Source organism: Alnus glutinosa, chromosome 1, assembly GCF_958979055.1.
Source record: "Alnus glutinosa chromosome 1, dhAlnGlut1.1, whole genome shotgun sequence".
NCBI lineage: Eukaryota > Viridiplantae > Streptophyta > Magnoliopsida > Fagales > Betulaceae > Alnus > Alnus glutinosa.
The window spans coordinates 6,414,530-6,430,962 of NC_084886.1; the positions used below are offsets into that span (position 1 = coordinate 6,414,530).

Sequence of the window (16,433 nt, forward strand, 5' to 3'; positions counted from 1 at the left end):
TGGCAATATAATTCGACCAGAGGAAGATCGAGTGGCTAGGTCAAATGGGAGGTGCGGGCAAGAGTTGTCTACAGAGTTTTCTTGTTAATAGATGGGGTTGGAGATTTGATGCTCTTGTAGTTGGAGATTTGATGCTGAGAGGGTAGAGGCTCTTTTTTGCTTTCGTTCTTGTGTTCTGTTTGTCTTCTGCTGTTTGTAGCAGTCTGTTGGGTTTTTGTTTGTATTCTCTCTTTGAGAATTTGTTCCAGTTTTCACTGGAGGGCTTGTAATTGTTTTGAGGTTGGTTTATAAAAGATTTAATTCATCCAAATAAAATAAATAAATAAATAAATAAAAAATGATGGTTTTTCTTTTTCTTTTTTCTAGTTGGATTTTAGGGCTTCAGAGATGCGGGAAGGGCTGTAGATTGAGATGGACTAATTACCTCAGACTGACATTAAAAGATGAAAGTTTAGCTTGCAGGAAGAATGGACCATCATTCAGCTCCACGCTCTACTCGGGAACAGGTAATTAATTCTTTAAAGATAATTCAAATTAGTTCCTACAGTTAATTTCTAAACATTATTAACTTAATTACTGCAATATCATCATTGACTTATTTGGGGCAACATTTTTCCTTTCAGATGGTCTGTAATAAGAAATCAAAACAGACAAGAGAGTTTGAGAAAAAATGATTCTCGTTGTATTGAAAAGCATTGAGTGCTGTAGGTATAAATAACAAATACAAGGGAATAAAGCTACGAACAGAAAAACTAACAAAGAGAATATTTATACGCCAGCTCATCATAACTAATTTACAGAATATATTCAATCCAGCAACAATAAAACCGTCGCTGGAATCCAAGACCATCTAGAAACTTCTGGAACAATGTTGACTCGATTTATGTAGATTCCGTGTGATCGTGATACTCCCCCTCAAGAGGAATATAGATGTTTAAGATATTCATCTTGGAAAGTAAAGTCTGGAAAAGAACACAACCAAGGGGTTTGGTAAACAAGTTAGCAAGTTGATGCTGAGAAGTAATATGCATAGTCCGAAGAAGACCTTGCTGAATGGTATCACAAACAAGATGACAATCAATGTCAATGTGCTTAGTTCGTTCGTGAAAAACAGGATTGGCTGCAATATGAAGGGCAACTTTACTGTCACAAAAAAGGAGAGCAGGCTGGGGATGAATAATGGTAAAATCTCGAAGTAAAGCACGTAGCCAAGTAAGCTCACAAGAACGTGAAGCCATGGATCGATACTCTGCCTCGGCAGAAGATCGTGATACAGTATGTTGTTTCTTGGATCTCTAGGAAATGAGAGATGAACCAAGAAAAACAAAAAAGCCAGTAGTAGAACGTCAAGTATCAGAACACCCTGCCCAATCACTGTCACAAAAAGCTTTGAGCTTGAAATCAGAAGTAGAAGGATAAAAAAGGCCCTAGCCTGGGGTGGCCTTGAGGTAACGGAGAACTCGGACTGCTGCATCCATATGGGGTTGACGAGGACTTTCCATGTATTGGCTGAGAACTTGAACAGAGTAAGTAATATCCGGACGAGTGATCGTTAAGTAAATTAAACGACCAATCAAACAGCGGTACTGAGTGGGATTAGTAAGAGGAGTCCAAGTATCCTTGGAAAGCTTCAAATTAGCTTCCATAGGAAAAGTAGCAGGTTTTGCTGCAAGAAGGCCACTGTCTGCAAGAATATCGAGGGTGTATTTGCGCTGGCTCACAGAAATTCCTGTGGAATTTCGAGCAATCTCCAAGCCTAAGAAAAATTTGGCAGTACCCAAATCTTTAAGGCGGAATTGAGAGTTGAGAAGCCGAGTAAGAACCGAGACAGCTGCAAGGTCATTACTGGCTATGATTACATCATCCACGTAAATTAGGAAGGCAATGAAAGAACTTCCTTGTGAATGAGTAAAGAGAGAACAATTAGACTTGGATTGCAAAAAACCATGCTGTAAAAAAGTCGTAGAGAAACAAGAAAACCATTGGCGTGAAGCCTATTTCAAATCATATAAGGATTTGGTGAGCTTGCAAACCTTGGACTCTCCCTTCGTAGCATAACCGGGTGGAAGCTAAACGTATACCTCTTCATCTAAGGTACCATGTAAAAAGGCATTGTTGACGTCTAGTTGACGTAAAGAGCAATGCTTGGCAGCAACAAGAGCAAGCAATAACCGGACTGTTGTGAGTTTAGCCACGGGAGAAAATGTCTCGTGATAATCTAAACCTTCACATTGTGTTTATCCTTTGGCAACCAAGCGGGCTTTATACTGTTCAATTTGTCCGTCGGATTTGTACTTGACTTTATAAACCCATCGATAACCAATCGGTTTCTTGTTGGGAGGTAAGTCAACAAGAATCCAGGTCTTATTCTCCTCGAGGGCATTAATTTCAGCCTGCACAGAGGATTCTTAATAGCTTGATGATAGAATTGAGGCTCAGAAACAGAAGAGACAGACATGCGAAAATGCAAGTGAGCATTAGGGAGTTTATGATAAGCAATAACAGAGGAAATAAGATATTTGATACCTGAAGGAGGTGTAGAAACGGCCAATGGAAGAGAAAGTTGTGGATGAGGAGAAGTGACCACCTGGCAGTGAAAATCCTTTAAGTATGTAGGAGGATGACTGATGCGGGTAGAACGAAGAGGAAGAGGTAGAGATGGCTGAGAGTTGTCATTAGGAGGTGACTGAGCAGGATTAAGAGGAAGAGAAGGAACAATTGAATCAGAAGTGGATGTATGTGAAAAGTTGGCAGAGGGTAAAGGAAAAACAAAACAACCATCTGCAGTAGAGCGTAAGAGATTAGACGCATAGGGAAAAATAGATTCATGAAAGACTACATCCTTGGAAATGAAAGAAGTTTTAGTAGAAAGATCAAATAAAATATAACCTTTAACAGCAAACGGGTAACCTAAGAATATGCATGGTTTAGCTCTAGGATCAAATTTATAACGAGAACGAGTTAATGTAGAAACATAACACAAACACCCAAAAACCCGTAAATGAGAATAAGTTGGAGATTTTTGAAACAAAAGTTCAAAGGGAGATTTGTTGGATAATAATGGTGTGGGGATTCTATTTATAATATGGGCAGCAGTAAGAACACATTCCCCCCAAAATGATAAAGGAAGATGGGCTTGAAAACGTGACGCCCTAGCTACATTAAGTAAATGTTGGTGTTTACGCTCAACTATCGCGTTTTGTTGTGGGGATTCGACACAACTACGTTGATGAAGGATGCCTTTGGAGGCAAAAAATTCAGACATGAGAAACTCAAGACCATTATCTGTACGTAAGCATTTCACTTTATGTGGAAATTGTGTTTTAACAAGATTTATAAAGGACTGAAGTAGAGAACGGGTTTGTGATTTTTGTTTCATTAAGAAAACCCAAGTAAAACGACTATGATCATCTACTACGGTTAGGAAATAAAAGGAACCACTATTAGATTTAATAGAAAACATACCCCATATATCACAATGAAGCAATTGAAAAGGAAAATTAGAAACTGAAGTGCTGATAGGAAATGGAAGGCTTTTCTGTTTAGCAAGAGGACAAATGGTGCAAATATGTTTAGAATTAATAGAAATGCTGGAACAGAAGCATGTATCAAATTAAGTCTAGAAGAAGATAAATGGCCTAAATGATAATGCCAAATATCCTCTGATACATTGCTGATAGAAAAAGTAGAAGAAACAGATGAAACAAAATCTGTTTGCACCAAGTAAAATAAGCCATGCTTCTCTTCACCCACTCCAATCGTCTCCCAGCTAGTCAGATTCTGCACAAAACAAAATTTGTGAATGAAAATAAGGCAACAATGAATGTTCTTAAGAAGCTTGCTGGCAGAAACAAGATTGAAGGTAAATGACGGAACACAGAGGACATTTGTTAAGAGCAATGAATCTGAAATTTTCACAGTTCCGATATGTGTAACCAAAGCAACTTGCCCATTGGGTAATTTCACATGTGAAGAAACAACCGCAGTGATGGTTGTAAAAAATTTGATAGAACTAACCATATGGTTAGTGGCCCCGGTGTCAATAATCCAAGAGTGTTTATGAGGAACATTAGATGCAGCAAGAAATGTGCTAGATAAACAAAAAACAGAATGTTGTTTATTCAAGAGAGATTTATGTGAGGAAAAGAAATTACATGTCACCTTTGAGAAAAGGTAATCCTGATGATTAGAAGTACCTACTTGATGTGCGGTAGGTGAAGAATTAGATGATGTTGGTTTAAAAAGAGCTAAAAGTTGACATTGCTCTTGAGTGATGGAAAGATGAGGAATCGAAGTACCCTCTGAATCCTGAACAGTGTTAGCTGAAGAAGAATGGCATCTGTTCTTCATGAATTTGAAACCAGACGGATAACCATGAACCCGATAACATTTCTCCACCGTGTGCCCAACAATCCCACAGTGGCTGCATGTTGGTTTAACTTTATGCTGAGCCTGTGTTTTTCCAAAGCGGTTGTTCGATGAAGAAGAAGAGACTTTACTCATCATAGCAGCAGAATTATGAGAGAAATAGCCAACAGAAGCAAAGGCTTCTCGTTGACATTCTTCTTGAAGAACTAGAGCAAAGACTCGATTTATGGGAGGCAGAGGATCGATTAACAAAATTCGACCTCAAATATGGGAGAATGAGTCATTCAAGCCCATAAGAAATTGAAAAACATACTCATGGTGGAAGTAGTCATGGATAGTCTTCATTGAACCACAAGAACAGTAAGGGATAGGTTGGTAGTTACTGAACTCATCCCACAGAGCTTTGATTTTGGTAAAATATGCTCCAATAGAAAGATCATCCTGCGAGAGAGAGGAGATAGATTTCTGAATCTGGTAAATACGTGGTCCATTCTTCTATGAAAAACGCTCCTTCAAATCTGTCCAGACATCTGCAGCATTATCAATGTAAATAACACTGACAGCAATATCCTTAGAAACCGAGTTTAAGAGCCAAGAGGTAACCATTGTATTGCTGCGAATCCAGGCATGGTATTCAACATTGGATTCATCAGAAGGTTTATCGAGTGAACTATTGAGGAAACTAAGCTTATTTTTAGCTGTAAGAGCCATCACCATGGAGCGACTCCAGGTATGGTAATTATCACCATCCAGCAACTGTGAGAGAAGAACAGTCCCTGGACTATCTCCATGGTGGAGATGATAAGGAGAAGAATCTTCAATGGAAAAGGTTGAAGACGACATGAAAGCAGGAAAGATGTGAATGATTATCAGATACGCTCTGATACCATAACAAGAAATGAAAAGAGACGAGAGAGTTTGAGAAAACATGATTTTCATTGTATTGAAAAGCACTGAGTGCTGTAGGTATAAATAACGAATACAGGAGAACAAAGCTACGAACAGAAAAGCTAACAAAGAGAATATTTACACGCCAGCTCATCATAACTAATTTACAGAATATATTCAATCCAGCAACAATAAAACCGTCACTGGAATCCAAGACCATCTAGAAACTTCTTGAATAGTGCTGACTCGATTTATGTCGATACCGTGTGATCGTGATAGTCTGCGATAGCAAATCACTTGCCCAAAAGAACAGACAACGAGATCAAGAACTACTGGAACAACCATCTCAAGAAAAGACTAACTAAGATGGGCATCGATCCCATGACCCACAAGCCCAAAAGCGATACCCTGAGCTCCGGCAGTGGCTACTTCAAAGACACAACCAATTTAAGACACATAGCTCAGTGAGAAAGCGCGCGGCTGGAAGCCCAAGCCAGATTGGTAAGAGAGTCCATGCTTGTGTCTAATCCTATCCAAAAACATCTCAGCACTCCTACTTCGGCTCAGCTCATCAACAAAAACTCAGCTCGACCCGCACTACCTCCATGCCTTGACGTACTCAAAGCATGGCAACAGGAACGGATCTAAGGAGGGCTGGCAGGGGCCATAGCCCCCCCTCAATTCCAAAAAGCAACAAAAAAATATTAGGTAAAAAAAAAATTATAAGGTAAAAAAATAAAATTTAGTTTACTGGCCCTTACCAATAATTTTTTTTAACCTTTGGCCCTTGCTCATAAGATTTTTTGGGTCCGTCCCTGCATGGCAAGAGGTATATATGGTCGAAGTCAATGAGTGCCGGCCTTTTCCCAATCGCTGGCGACGACCTCGAGTCTCCAACATCAACATTGAACTTCTCGGATCGCGAGAACGCACTCCCCATCCATACTGTTGCATTCAATGAAAGCACGGTGACTGCAGTTCTTGATTTCGCCAAAAGCTCAGTTCCATGCAATGGAGGGTTTGTCAAAGAAGTCTGTCAAATGCCGGAACTCAAAGAAAGATCGGATATTGACACAATGGCCTTGCAGGAGATGACTTATGCTACAGAAAGTGCATGGCTTGTGGACTCTTTTAGGGCTGAGAATGAAAACACGCCTCTCTCAAATATCATGAAAGGTTTTAGTACCGATACATTAGCGTATAATTGTGACGACCATAACTCATTGATGGCCGGAGACAACTTGGACAATGGGGATAAAAGTTGCAGCGGTGACTTTGAGGACAACAATAAGAATTACTGGAACAACATGCTCAATCTGGTGCATGCTTGGACGTCATCTGGTTCGCCCGTGTTCTGAAATTGCCGAAAAATTGTCTGAGATCAGGTCGCATTAGGTGTTATGTTGCATTGCATCACAATTAATGTAATAATAAGTAGGACTTCAAAATAGGAAGTTATTTAATCACTAACCTTGTTCAAGCTAGATTATTTCTTCTGATCTTATAAAAAGTTTAGTCCCCACTGTTTCTTTTTCAATTTTTTTTTTTTTTTTCTTGGTTCCTCTTCAACCGAGTTTCTTTTTTCTCAATTTTTTTTCTTCATCAGATTCGACAACAAAGTAAAATCAAATACAAATTCGTGAATCGTGAGCATGTGGCTACAAGAGAAGTGGCTCTTTCGGTGGAGACATATTGAATGCTGTAATGACAGGGATACGCGTGAGGTCCCAACAAGGCAATCAAAATCCAAATCTGCAACAGCCAAATCAAGCACAATCCAAACAAGGAAAATAGACATTGCATTGCACCGATAAAGGCAAATGAAGACCGAATCTACAATATCCAAAGCGCGCACACAGTTTCACAAAAGGAAAATAATTATGCAATACGTACCCAACTCTTGAGCAGCTCCGATCCTGTGCGTGAAGAGTTATTAATTTGAGCACCGACGTCATTGTTTGTGAAAGATGATGAGTTGTTACCACGTTGTGACTGTGTTTGACCTACAATTTTGAAGGTCAAAAACGTGTTTTTTTTTAACATGTTCACACAAAATAGGGGATGAGAGATTCGAACTAGAAACTTTCGTTTCATGAGACATGATTCTCAACCGATTGAGTTACCACTTGGAGACGCCAAAAACATGTTTTTAAAAAGAGTTGTTGTAAGTGTTTTGTCTTGGGGTGCGTTTGAAAAAAAAAATGGCCAACTTGAAAAAATCTAAATATTTTTTGAAACATCAAGAAAAAGGGAAACTTTTAAAAAATGCACACTTTTGAATGTGAATTGCTTAATCTATTCTTAAATTTTTTTGTCCTTTTTAATTAAGATTTATTTAAAGGTCAGCTGAGAATGCAGAAAGAATAATAAATAGAATATTTCTTTACAAAATGCTTAATTGCATTTTTAAAAATTATATTTTTATTAATTGCGTTTTGAAATTATTATTGTTATTATTTTTTCAAACCGACAAACCAAAGGAACACTTAATACCACCACTTTCCTTTTTTACCAAAAAAAAAAAAAAAAAACCCCACCACGTTGTACGACTCAAATTCAGGATGGTCTCTTTGTTTGTTCCTAGGGATGCAATGGGCTGCTTTTATCTGTTTAGGATTGGGCCGGACTCTCAGTCCATTTGTTTGCCCGGCAACTTAAAAATGGGTTGGTTTTTTTTTTTATTAAAGGCAATTAAGTCGGCCAGGTGTTAATGTGACCGTCGTTGGGTGTTGGGCTCCATTTAACCGATTATTTTAACATTTTCCTTTAGTTATGGAATTAGTTGTCGTTGTTAACCATTGGATCTTCTCATTGTATACAATATACGTACCCAGGGTCCAGGGAGTGACTTCACAAAAGAATTGTACCTTCAGTTTTTTTTTTAATGCATATAACCACCATCAGTTGGTAGAGCAAAGAAGGCTTCTTGTTAAGTTTTATGGAGGCTAAATCGGTGTCGAAACTAAGTTTGATTTAAATCTAAATTTGTCAATTTTAGATGGTATTTAAACCAAAAATTAGAAACTTGGACAATGCTGAGAAACAAAAATGCTTGGTTTGAAGCTCGGTTGGTAGGGCGTCAAAACGAGACACTGTGTAAGGCTTAAAGTTTCAATAGCCAAGCCACTTGGTGGGTATGACGGTTGCACCATGTCCATACGAGCTATGTCAAAGCACCACATGAAGTTTTTCCCGAGACGCTCGGTTGGAATGGTCGTTCAGAATGAAGATGTTTGATAAATAAATACAAGAAACCACAGAGCTGCTTGGTCGCAACCCTCAATCTGACATTGTCTAAATGGGTTAAGGAATGAAGAAACAATGAAGGTTGGCTGAACATCTTAGTTGCAAGACTCGGTTGGATAGTGTTCAAATGAGTTGAAGATCACGATTAAGTTGAGACGTTTGGATGGGGGTTGGGACGGACACAGTACGAACGCCACTAAGTTGTGAATTGTGAAACCCTAACTGTATCTGAACGAGTTTACTTACTTGTCTGAATGCCGCCTTATTTTTTTCTTTCTTCATTTTATAGTTTTAGTTGTACCAAACCATTGTTTGCTTCCCACTATCTATATATGTGGCGCCCCCAAATTAATTAATTAGTAATTAACCTGAAAAACCATTTATACTACCGAAATATCAGAATATATGCAGCGAAAATGTAATATTGATTTGAGCTCATCACTATTTACTTTTGCATCTTTTTCTTCTTTTCTTGTTATCCTCTTATATCGCTAGTGCAAACCAGAGCCCCTATAAATACAATAACCTCTATAATTAAACTATTCTCTCAAATACAATAAGTATAAGAATACACATAAAATTTATTTCTACAAGACTTCGCAATGCGACCTCGAAAATCTTGTGAATACCTATAGTCTCCACTCTTCGAACTATCACTTGCTAATATGTAAAACAATAATGTTTTAAAGGTGAAAAATCACACAAATCCACGACTTTGTAAGTAAATTGCTAACGAAACTTACCCAATACTGTAGTTAGTCCTGTTTATGTTAGTAATAAAAGTGAGGAAGATAATTATACATAGTAAGCATTTCAAGAAGCTGTTGTCAGAACATCATTAAGGTTTAAACATGAGGTTTTGGACAAGTTATGTTTAAGGGAAATATCGCAATAATTTGGTCAGTTGAAAGAATGCATTTAGCAAACAGTTTAAGGCGTATGCTTACGAAATCACATACTAGTTTAAAGGCAAAACATTTATGCTGAGAAAGTGTAAAATATAATATCAATAAATATATCACAATCCATAAACATCTTTTGCATGACCTATTTGTGCCCTTATCCACTTTACAGTAGGGTTTGTGCGTCATATGAAACATATGGTACAATCTCGGTGCCTTGGTAAGGCATAATAGCCTACCACTCTCTAGTAACTTGACTGGGTGGATACCACGGGTAGCATGCAACTAGTGATGCCGCAAGTATAAGCACCACCCATGGGTCGTTGTGCTAGTCACACTAGCCTTTAGATCCAAGGTAGTTTAACATTCCACTCACAATGGGTCACAGGGTCAAGTTCGTATAAAGAATGTGCACATGCCCCAGATTCTTCACCCATTTTTTTCATAGTGGCATGGCACACAAACATTATAAATTTCCAGTTAAGAGAACAAAATTAATTTCATTAATAAACACAACGAATAATAATGAATTTTTAAATCAATCATTTCTCAAAAGATTAGGCTCACGACATATGTTCAAGAGAAATCATAATTGTAAAAATATGCACAGATTATTTCGACGAAAACATTCATGCTCAACGAATTAACTGTTTTGGCATTCTCATGGACGATTATTTACCTATTACGCTAATATCCAAGTTTGGACTTTCTAAAAAGTCAAGCTTCTTACTCTACAAATTTTATACTCTATTATTAGTCATATCCCTAATTCACAAACCCTAGCTAATTTCACTTAAAAACCTTAATCCCACTTTATGTCCCTTACCGATTGATCGCTGCTCAAGGATCGATCTATTGGTTATCGGGCACCGATCGTTCACTAAGAAGCATCAATCTAGCTATTGATGACTACACATAATTCATTTTCAGTGTTTTCTTGGTTCAAGCTTCAAACTTTACACTATATACTTGTTTATAGTTTGTCATAAGGTCCTAAAGGCATTTACTTTACGAGCCTTGAACATGTTTAGGTCTTAAAAATCCTAGCTTTTACACAAATCCCTTCAAGTTATCTTCAACCCATTTAGATTCTCAAAAAAACATTAAATTAAATCACAAAATGGGCTATGTGTGTGTGGTATAACACTGATCTAGACTCAACCCTCAAGTTATTTGGCCATACAATGTCATGTAGCACAAAAAGTCACTTCTTTTCTAGATCTCCATAAATAACCAATTTCCTCATTCGATCTAGATATATATATATATATATATATATATATCGATGTGTGTTTGTCAACCATCTTCTTGACCTTTCTCTCTCTCTCTCTCTCTCTCTCTCTCTCTCTCTCTCTCTCTCTCTCTCTCTCTCTGTGTTTCTGAAAGGTTCTAGATACAGGAGAGAAACTTTGAGCTTTGTTTCGCTTGGGGGGGGGAGGCTTCACGTCTCCCCCTCCTGGTGCTGGTCTTCCCCCTTGCCTGTGAGGGCTAGGGTGGCTTTTGTCATCCCATTGGCCTCCAGTGATGGATGTTTTGTTTTCCCAATCTTTTGGTTGTGGAGCTGTGGTCCCTCCTGGAGTTAGATCCGGTGAGGTTAGTGTTTTCTTTTGTTGTTTTTGTTTTGGTTTTGTTTGTTGTTGGTGCAAGCAGAAGGATTCCGAGGATCTGGCCTGGGGGAATGGCGGATGTCGGTGGGTATCCGGTGGAGGTGTGCTTTATTGCTAGATCTAAAAGTCTCGGCTGGGTGTTCGCCGACAGGAGCTTTTCTTTGGTGGTCGCCGACCTCCTCTGGTTTCGGTAGTCACTCGACGAAGCTGTGCGGTTCTTTCTTCCGTGGCGCGTGGCCAGTACGCGCCGAGGAGTGTCCTCCCTGGGTTAGCGCGTGAGGGTCACCGGTTGCATTTCCGGCTTCGTTTAGTGTCGATCTGCGCTTTTGGAGGTCGTTCGATGCTGGATGGGTTCCCGGAGTAGGTGCGTTTTCTACAAGCCCTGTGCTCCGGCGGCGGTTCTTCTGGAGTTGGTTTTTCTGGTTTTTTTTCTGCTTGTATTTGTATATTCTTCTATCTTTATTCACAGTTTACCTTTGGGTAGCTGCTTTAAGCCAGGATTTTCCTGGCTTAGTGGATGAAGTTTCTTTAGCTTTATTCACTTCAATGGCCTACAGGCACTGTTGTAGCCTTTAGGCAGTGTTTTTAGCTTATTTGCTCTTGAATTTGTTATGTGGCTTTGGCCTTGGTGTATTCCCCTTTGGGGTTTCTTTTCAGTAATGAAATTTCAGGAGCTTGTTCAAAAAAAAAAAAAAACCATCTTCTCCATTTTTTCATTACTCTAAATAAAAAGGTCAACTTTTCTTTTCTTCTTTTCTGAAGACGCCAGACGCGGTCGATCTATTTTAAACGGCATAGTCGACCTTCACGTTCAAGCAGCCGACCACCATCGAAATATTGCCGTTATCGGAATCCGACAACATCCGGTTAATGTCGCCGGAATCCGGTCAGCCAGATTTCGGCGACCAATCTGACCGGATTCCGGCCATCTGACCGGATCTGGCCAGAGAGCCGGATTTCGGCCGGCTGGCCAGATCTGGCCGTTTGTGCCGGATTCCGGCCTTTATCTCGAATTCTGGCTATATTAGCCGGAATCAGGTAAAAATTATCAGAATCTTGTCGGTCAGTGACCGAATCTCGTCATCGATGATTTTTATATTATTTTATATTAATATTTATATGTTTTGAATAAAAATTAATTTTTATAGGTTAATATGATTGAATGAAAATATGAAAAATATTTGTGATTTTCTGTACGCGCCAAACACTGAAAAATGCTTTCGGCGAAAAATATTTTCCAGAAAAATAACTTCCCTGAAACCATTTTACGTCGAAACAAACGGAGCATTAATCTTGCCTTCTTACCAAGGATAAATGTGATAAATAAAATGTACCTTCAGTTGGTAGAGCAAAAGAAAGCTCCTCAACAACAATTTGCCGGGGATGCATGTGAGTACTGCCTCTGCTCAAAATAATTGTTAATTTAATCTTGCCAACCATAACGTACTTTCTGTACTATTGAGAAATTATCCCAACCCTGCCGATTGGGTCGGGATTTTGCTCAACCAAGCCCAACAACAAATTACCGGAACCAGACCCATTGGGCTTGTCAACGGCAAAGCCTAATGGGTTCACGATAATATTTTACCAAGATTATCTCACCCAGAGTCGGTAAAATACCGAGCCACCAATTATTATGGCGTTCACCCCACGATTCAAGGCCAGTTATTTAATTAACCTAGCGATTATTACGAAAGGTGCCCCACGTTCTAGAATCGGTTAAAGACCGACTTTACGATCCACGGCACGATCTAGAACCAGTTAAAGACCGACTCCATGATCATCATGCACCATGTACCATGATCCCACGATCTGAATTGTCGACAAATGTTCCAGGCCCAACACGTGGTCCAATGAAAAAAAAAACAAGACTACTCTTAACAATCCATTTATAAATACCTCACAAATATGCAGGTATAAAGGAAATTGCTTTATGTGATCTCAATGATCACTACAAAAACACCTTCATTTTGACGCGTGTCTACAGTACCCGTTACTGTAGACACGCGTCCAATTTGACACGTGTCATTTTAGACACGTGTCAAATTGTGAAGCCGTCCAAAATGGACACGTGTATGACATACACGTGTCCATTTGGACACGCATATGGAATACACGTGTCCATTTTGGACGCGTGTATATAGACACGCGTCCAATTGGACACGTGTATTCCATATGCGTGTCCAAATGGACACGTGTATTAATACACGTGTCAAAAATTTATTAATTCGCCAAATATATATTAAAAAAAAAAATTATGTGTTGTATTAATTATTTAAAAAAAAAATCAAAAAAAAAAAACTCCTTACATTATTAATCATACAAATCTAATCCAAAAATACGGTGTAGATTACCCTAACCTAATTTACATATTGTACTATATGCTATATGTAAATTTGTTGGTTGGAATTTATACTTTTTAGGTTCCTTATTTATATATATATAGTACACTATTAAGCACGTAAACCCTAACCTAATTTACATATTGTACTATATGCATAATTAAACAAATTTGGTGCTAAATATATAATTAAACTAAATAGTTTAAATTAGGGTTTAGTTTTGTACACCATCTACGTTTAGAAACCAAAAAAAAAAAAAATTAAACATAACAAAGTTAAAAAACCTATAATTAATACTATATATATAGATATGCATGCATGTAAACGGTTTAGAAACTATATACAGTAACCTTTTTATTTATGTCTATATATAGTAAATGCAATTATTTTTAGAGTTCTGCGCTACATAATGAATTAAATACTTATAGTTTAGTCCCTCGTAAATTTATGGCTATATATAGTACATACCCTTAGGGTTAGGGTTTATAGCATATAGTATATACACTTAGGGCTAGGGTTTATACCTATATATAGTATATATACTTAGGATTATGGTTTATCGATATATATAGTATATACACTTAGGGTTTGGGTTTTAGGGTTTATAGGTATATATAATATATACACTTAGGGCTATGTGTTATAATTTTATTGATTTTACGTTTAATGAATAATAATGTCAATATATTTTTCACGTGTCATTATTGTACACTTTTAAGTATATATATATATATATGTTAAATCATGAGCAGTTCAAAATTAGATTGTTCCGATATATATATATAGTTATAGTTATAGTTATAGTTATAGTACATTTACTTAAGGTTTAGTTTTATAGCTATATATATATATATATATATATATATATATATATATTATATACTTTTGGATAGAGGATTAGGGTTAGGGTTTATGACTAGATATAGTACGTACCCTCATGATTAGAGTTTATAGCTATATATAGTCTAGCACTTAGGGTTAGAGTTTAATTTTATGGTTAGGTTTTATTTTTTATTTTTTATGGTTTTAGGTTTTAGTATAGTACGTACCCTTAAGGTTATAGTTTATAGCTATATATAGTATATACACTTAGGGTTATAGTTTAATTTTTTGGACCATTAAATTATTATTTTTTAAATAATATATTTATTTATATATATAATTATTTTTTATTATATATATAGATATATTTATTACTTTTTAAATTAAATACAATTTCTACTATGGGGGACGTGTATTTTAGGGTTAGGGTTTTTTGCTATTTATAGTACATACAGTTAGGGTTATGGTTGTTTGCTATACAAAATACATACACTTATGATTAGGGTTTATATGATGAGTTATATATATATATATATGGTGTACTTATAAGTACGTAAACCCTAACCCTAAATTGACATATTGTACTATATGCATAATTAAACCAACTTTGTGAAGCATATATGTAGACCCAAAAAAAAAAAAAAATTAATTAACATGAGTTCATGCAGTGCATGTACATGCAGTACATGCATTGCATGAACTTAGGGTTGCATGGGTTTATATAAAATAGATATAATATATATATATATATATATATATATATATATATATATATATATATATATATATATATATTAAATATTAAATATATATACCATGTGGAGACGTGTATTTATAAACACGTCTCCAACTGTTTGGCCGGATGCCGCGCGGGAATTCTCCCGCGCGCCACCTGGCCAAACATTATATATTATATACGTTAAACAAATTAATAATATAAATATATATTATATTATATAAATTATATACTTATATTTATATATAAGATTCTGGAAGCTACCCATTTCTTCTCTCTCGCTCTCTCTCTCTCTCTCTCTCTCTCATTTCTTCTCTCTCTCTCTCTGTCTCTCCGGCGAGCTCAGCCGGCCGGTGTGGTGAGCTCCGGCGTCGTCACGTCTCCCTCTCACCGACTGTCTCTCTCTCACCGATTCCCTCTAGCTCTCTCTCTCTCTCTCTCTCTCTCTCTCTCTCTCTCTCTCTCTCTCTCTCTCTCTCTCTCTCTCTCTTTCTCTCTCTTTCTCTCTCTACTGGGACGTCCCTCCGGCAGGGGTTGACTAGGCCGTCGGTTCCCTTTCCTCCGGTCCGGTCAATGGCTCTCTCTCTCTCTCTCTCTGTTCAGTCGCCGGTGCTCTTAATATATATTGCAGATAAATTTAGTGTTATATATATATACATTTGCTAACTTTTTTTTTCTTTCTCCATAATGTATATCCGAATATGCAGGTATATATATAAGGAAGGAGCCCTAAATCCACAACCTACCGTCGACAGTGAGTAATTTCCCCTTAAATTTGTATTTCATTTTTTTTTTCAACATGTAAATGAAATACTGATTGAATATATATTGTAATAATTTTTATTGTAATAATTTGGACATTTGTTCTTGATTGATAATTGTAATAATTTTTGGACTGTGTTATATTTTATTTTTTCAATTTTGCTGAATCAGTGTAAGCTTAAATTACTGTTTTTTTTTTTTTTTTTTTTGGGGGTTTTCTTGGAGTAGGTATTTCATTTTTGCTATAGTTTGTGTTTTTTTTTTTTAACAATGCTGCATGTATTTTTGTGTTAGTACACATTTGATATTTAGAAATTGTGTAGGCGTTTGTATTTTTGTGTCATTTAGTGTTATATGTATTTTTATTTTTTTGAAAGCCATGTTCTTTTTTGCCATGTTGTGTTTTTTATGTTTTTAATTTTTCCTGTCCTAATTTTTTATTTGAGAGGTTATATATATATATATATTTTGAATGTGTTATTATGGATTACAATGTTTTTTTGTTAGTCAAACAAAATCAAACAATGTCCGATATTAGTTTAACGTTATAAACCAACGATGACACTTTTGAAAATAATAAATGGGAACAACAAATAAAATGGGTTTGAATAAAAAAAGAAAAAAAATTAAAATTGACCGTCTACTTTTTAAGAAATACTTAAACTCCAACCCTAAACTTTATATCTTCAAATCATAACCATAAAACCAACACAATAATAAACCCTTAAATAAACTTTGAATCCTACACGTTCTTAAAAAA

The 16,433-nt window shown here is 36.7% G+C and overlaps 1 protein-coding gene across 2 annotated transcripts; it reads left to right on the top strand.

Moving 5' to 3' along the window:
- Positions 1 to 369: 369 nt before the first annotated feature.
- LOC133858484 (uncharacterized) lies at positions 370 to 7,354 on the top strand. Of its 2 annotated transcripts, none has more exons than XR_009898519.1 (2): positions 370 to 506; positions 6,863 to 7,354. XR_009898519.1 is itself a non-coding variant. In XM_062293959.1 (2 exons), the coding sequence occupies exon 2, from the start codon at positions 6,105 to 6,107 to the stop codon at positions 6,612 to 6,614; it is 510 nt and encodes a 169-aa protein (XP_062149943.1). In that variant the 5' UTR covers positions 370 to 506; positions 6,086 to 6,104; the 3' UTR covers positions 6,615 to 6,800. The 2 variants fall into 2 exon arrangements, 1 of the variants encoding a protein (XP_062149943.1); XM_062293959.1 differs by lacking the exon at positions 6,863 to 7,354 and adding an exon at positions 6,086 to 6,800.
- Positions 7,355 to 16,433: the final 9,079 nt, after the last annotated feature.

What these genes read in the sequence shown, in the direction of transcription:
- LOC133858484 (XM_062293959.1), top strand. Translation starts at nt 6,105, where the DNA reads ATGAGTGCCGGCCTTTTCCCAATCGCTGGCGACGACCTCGAGTCTCCA.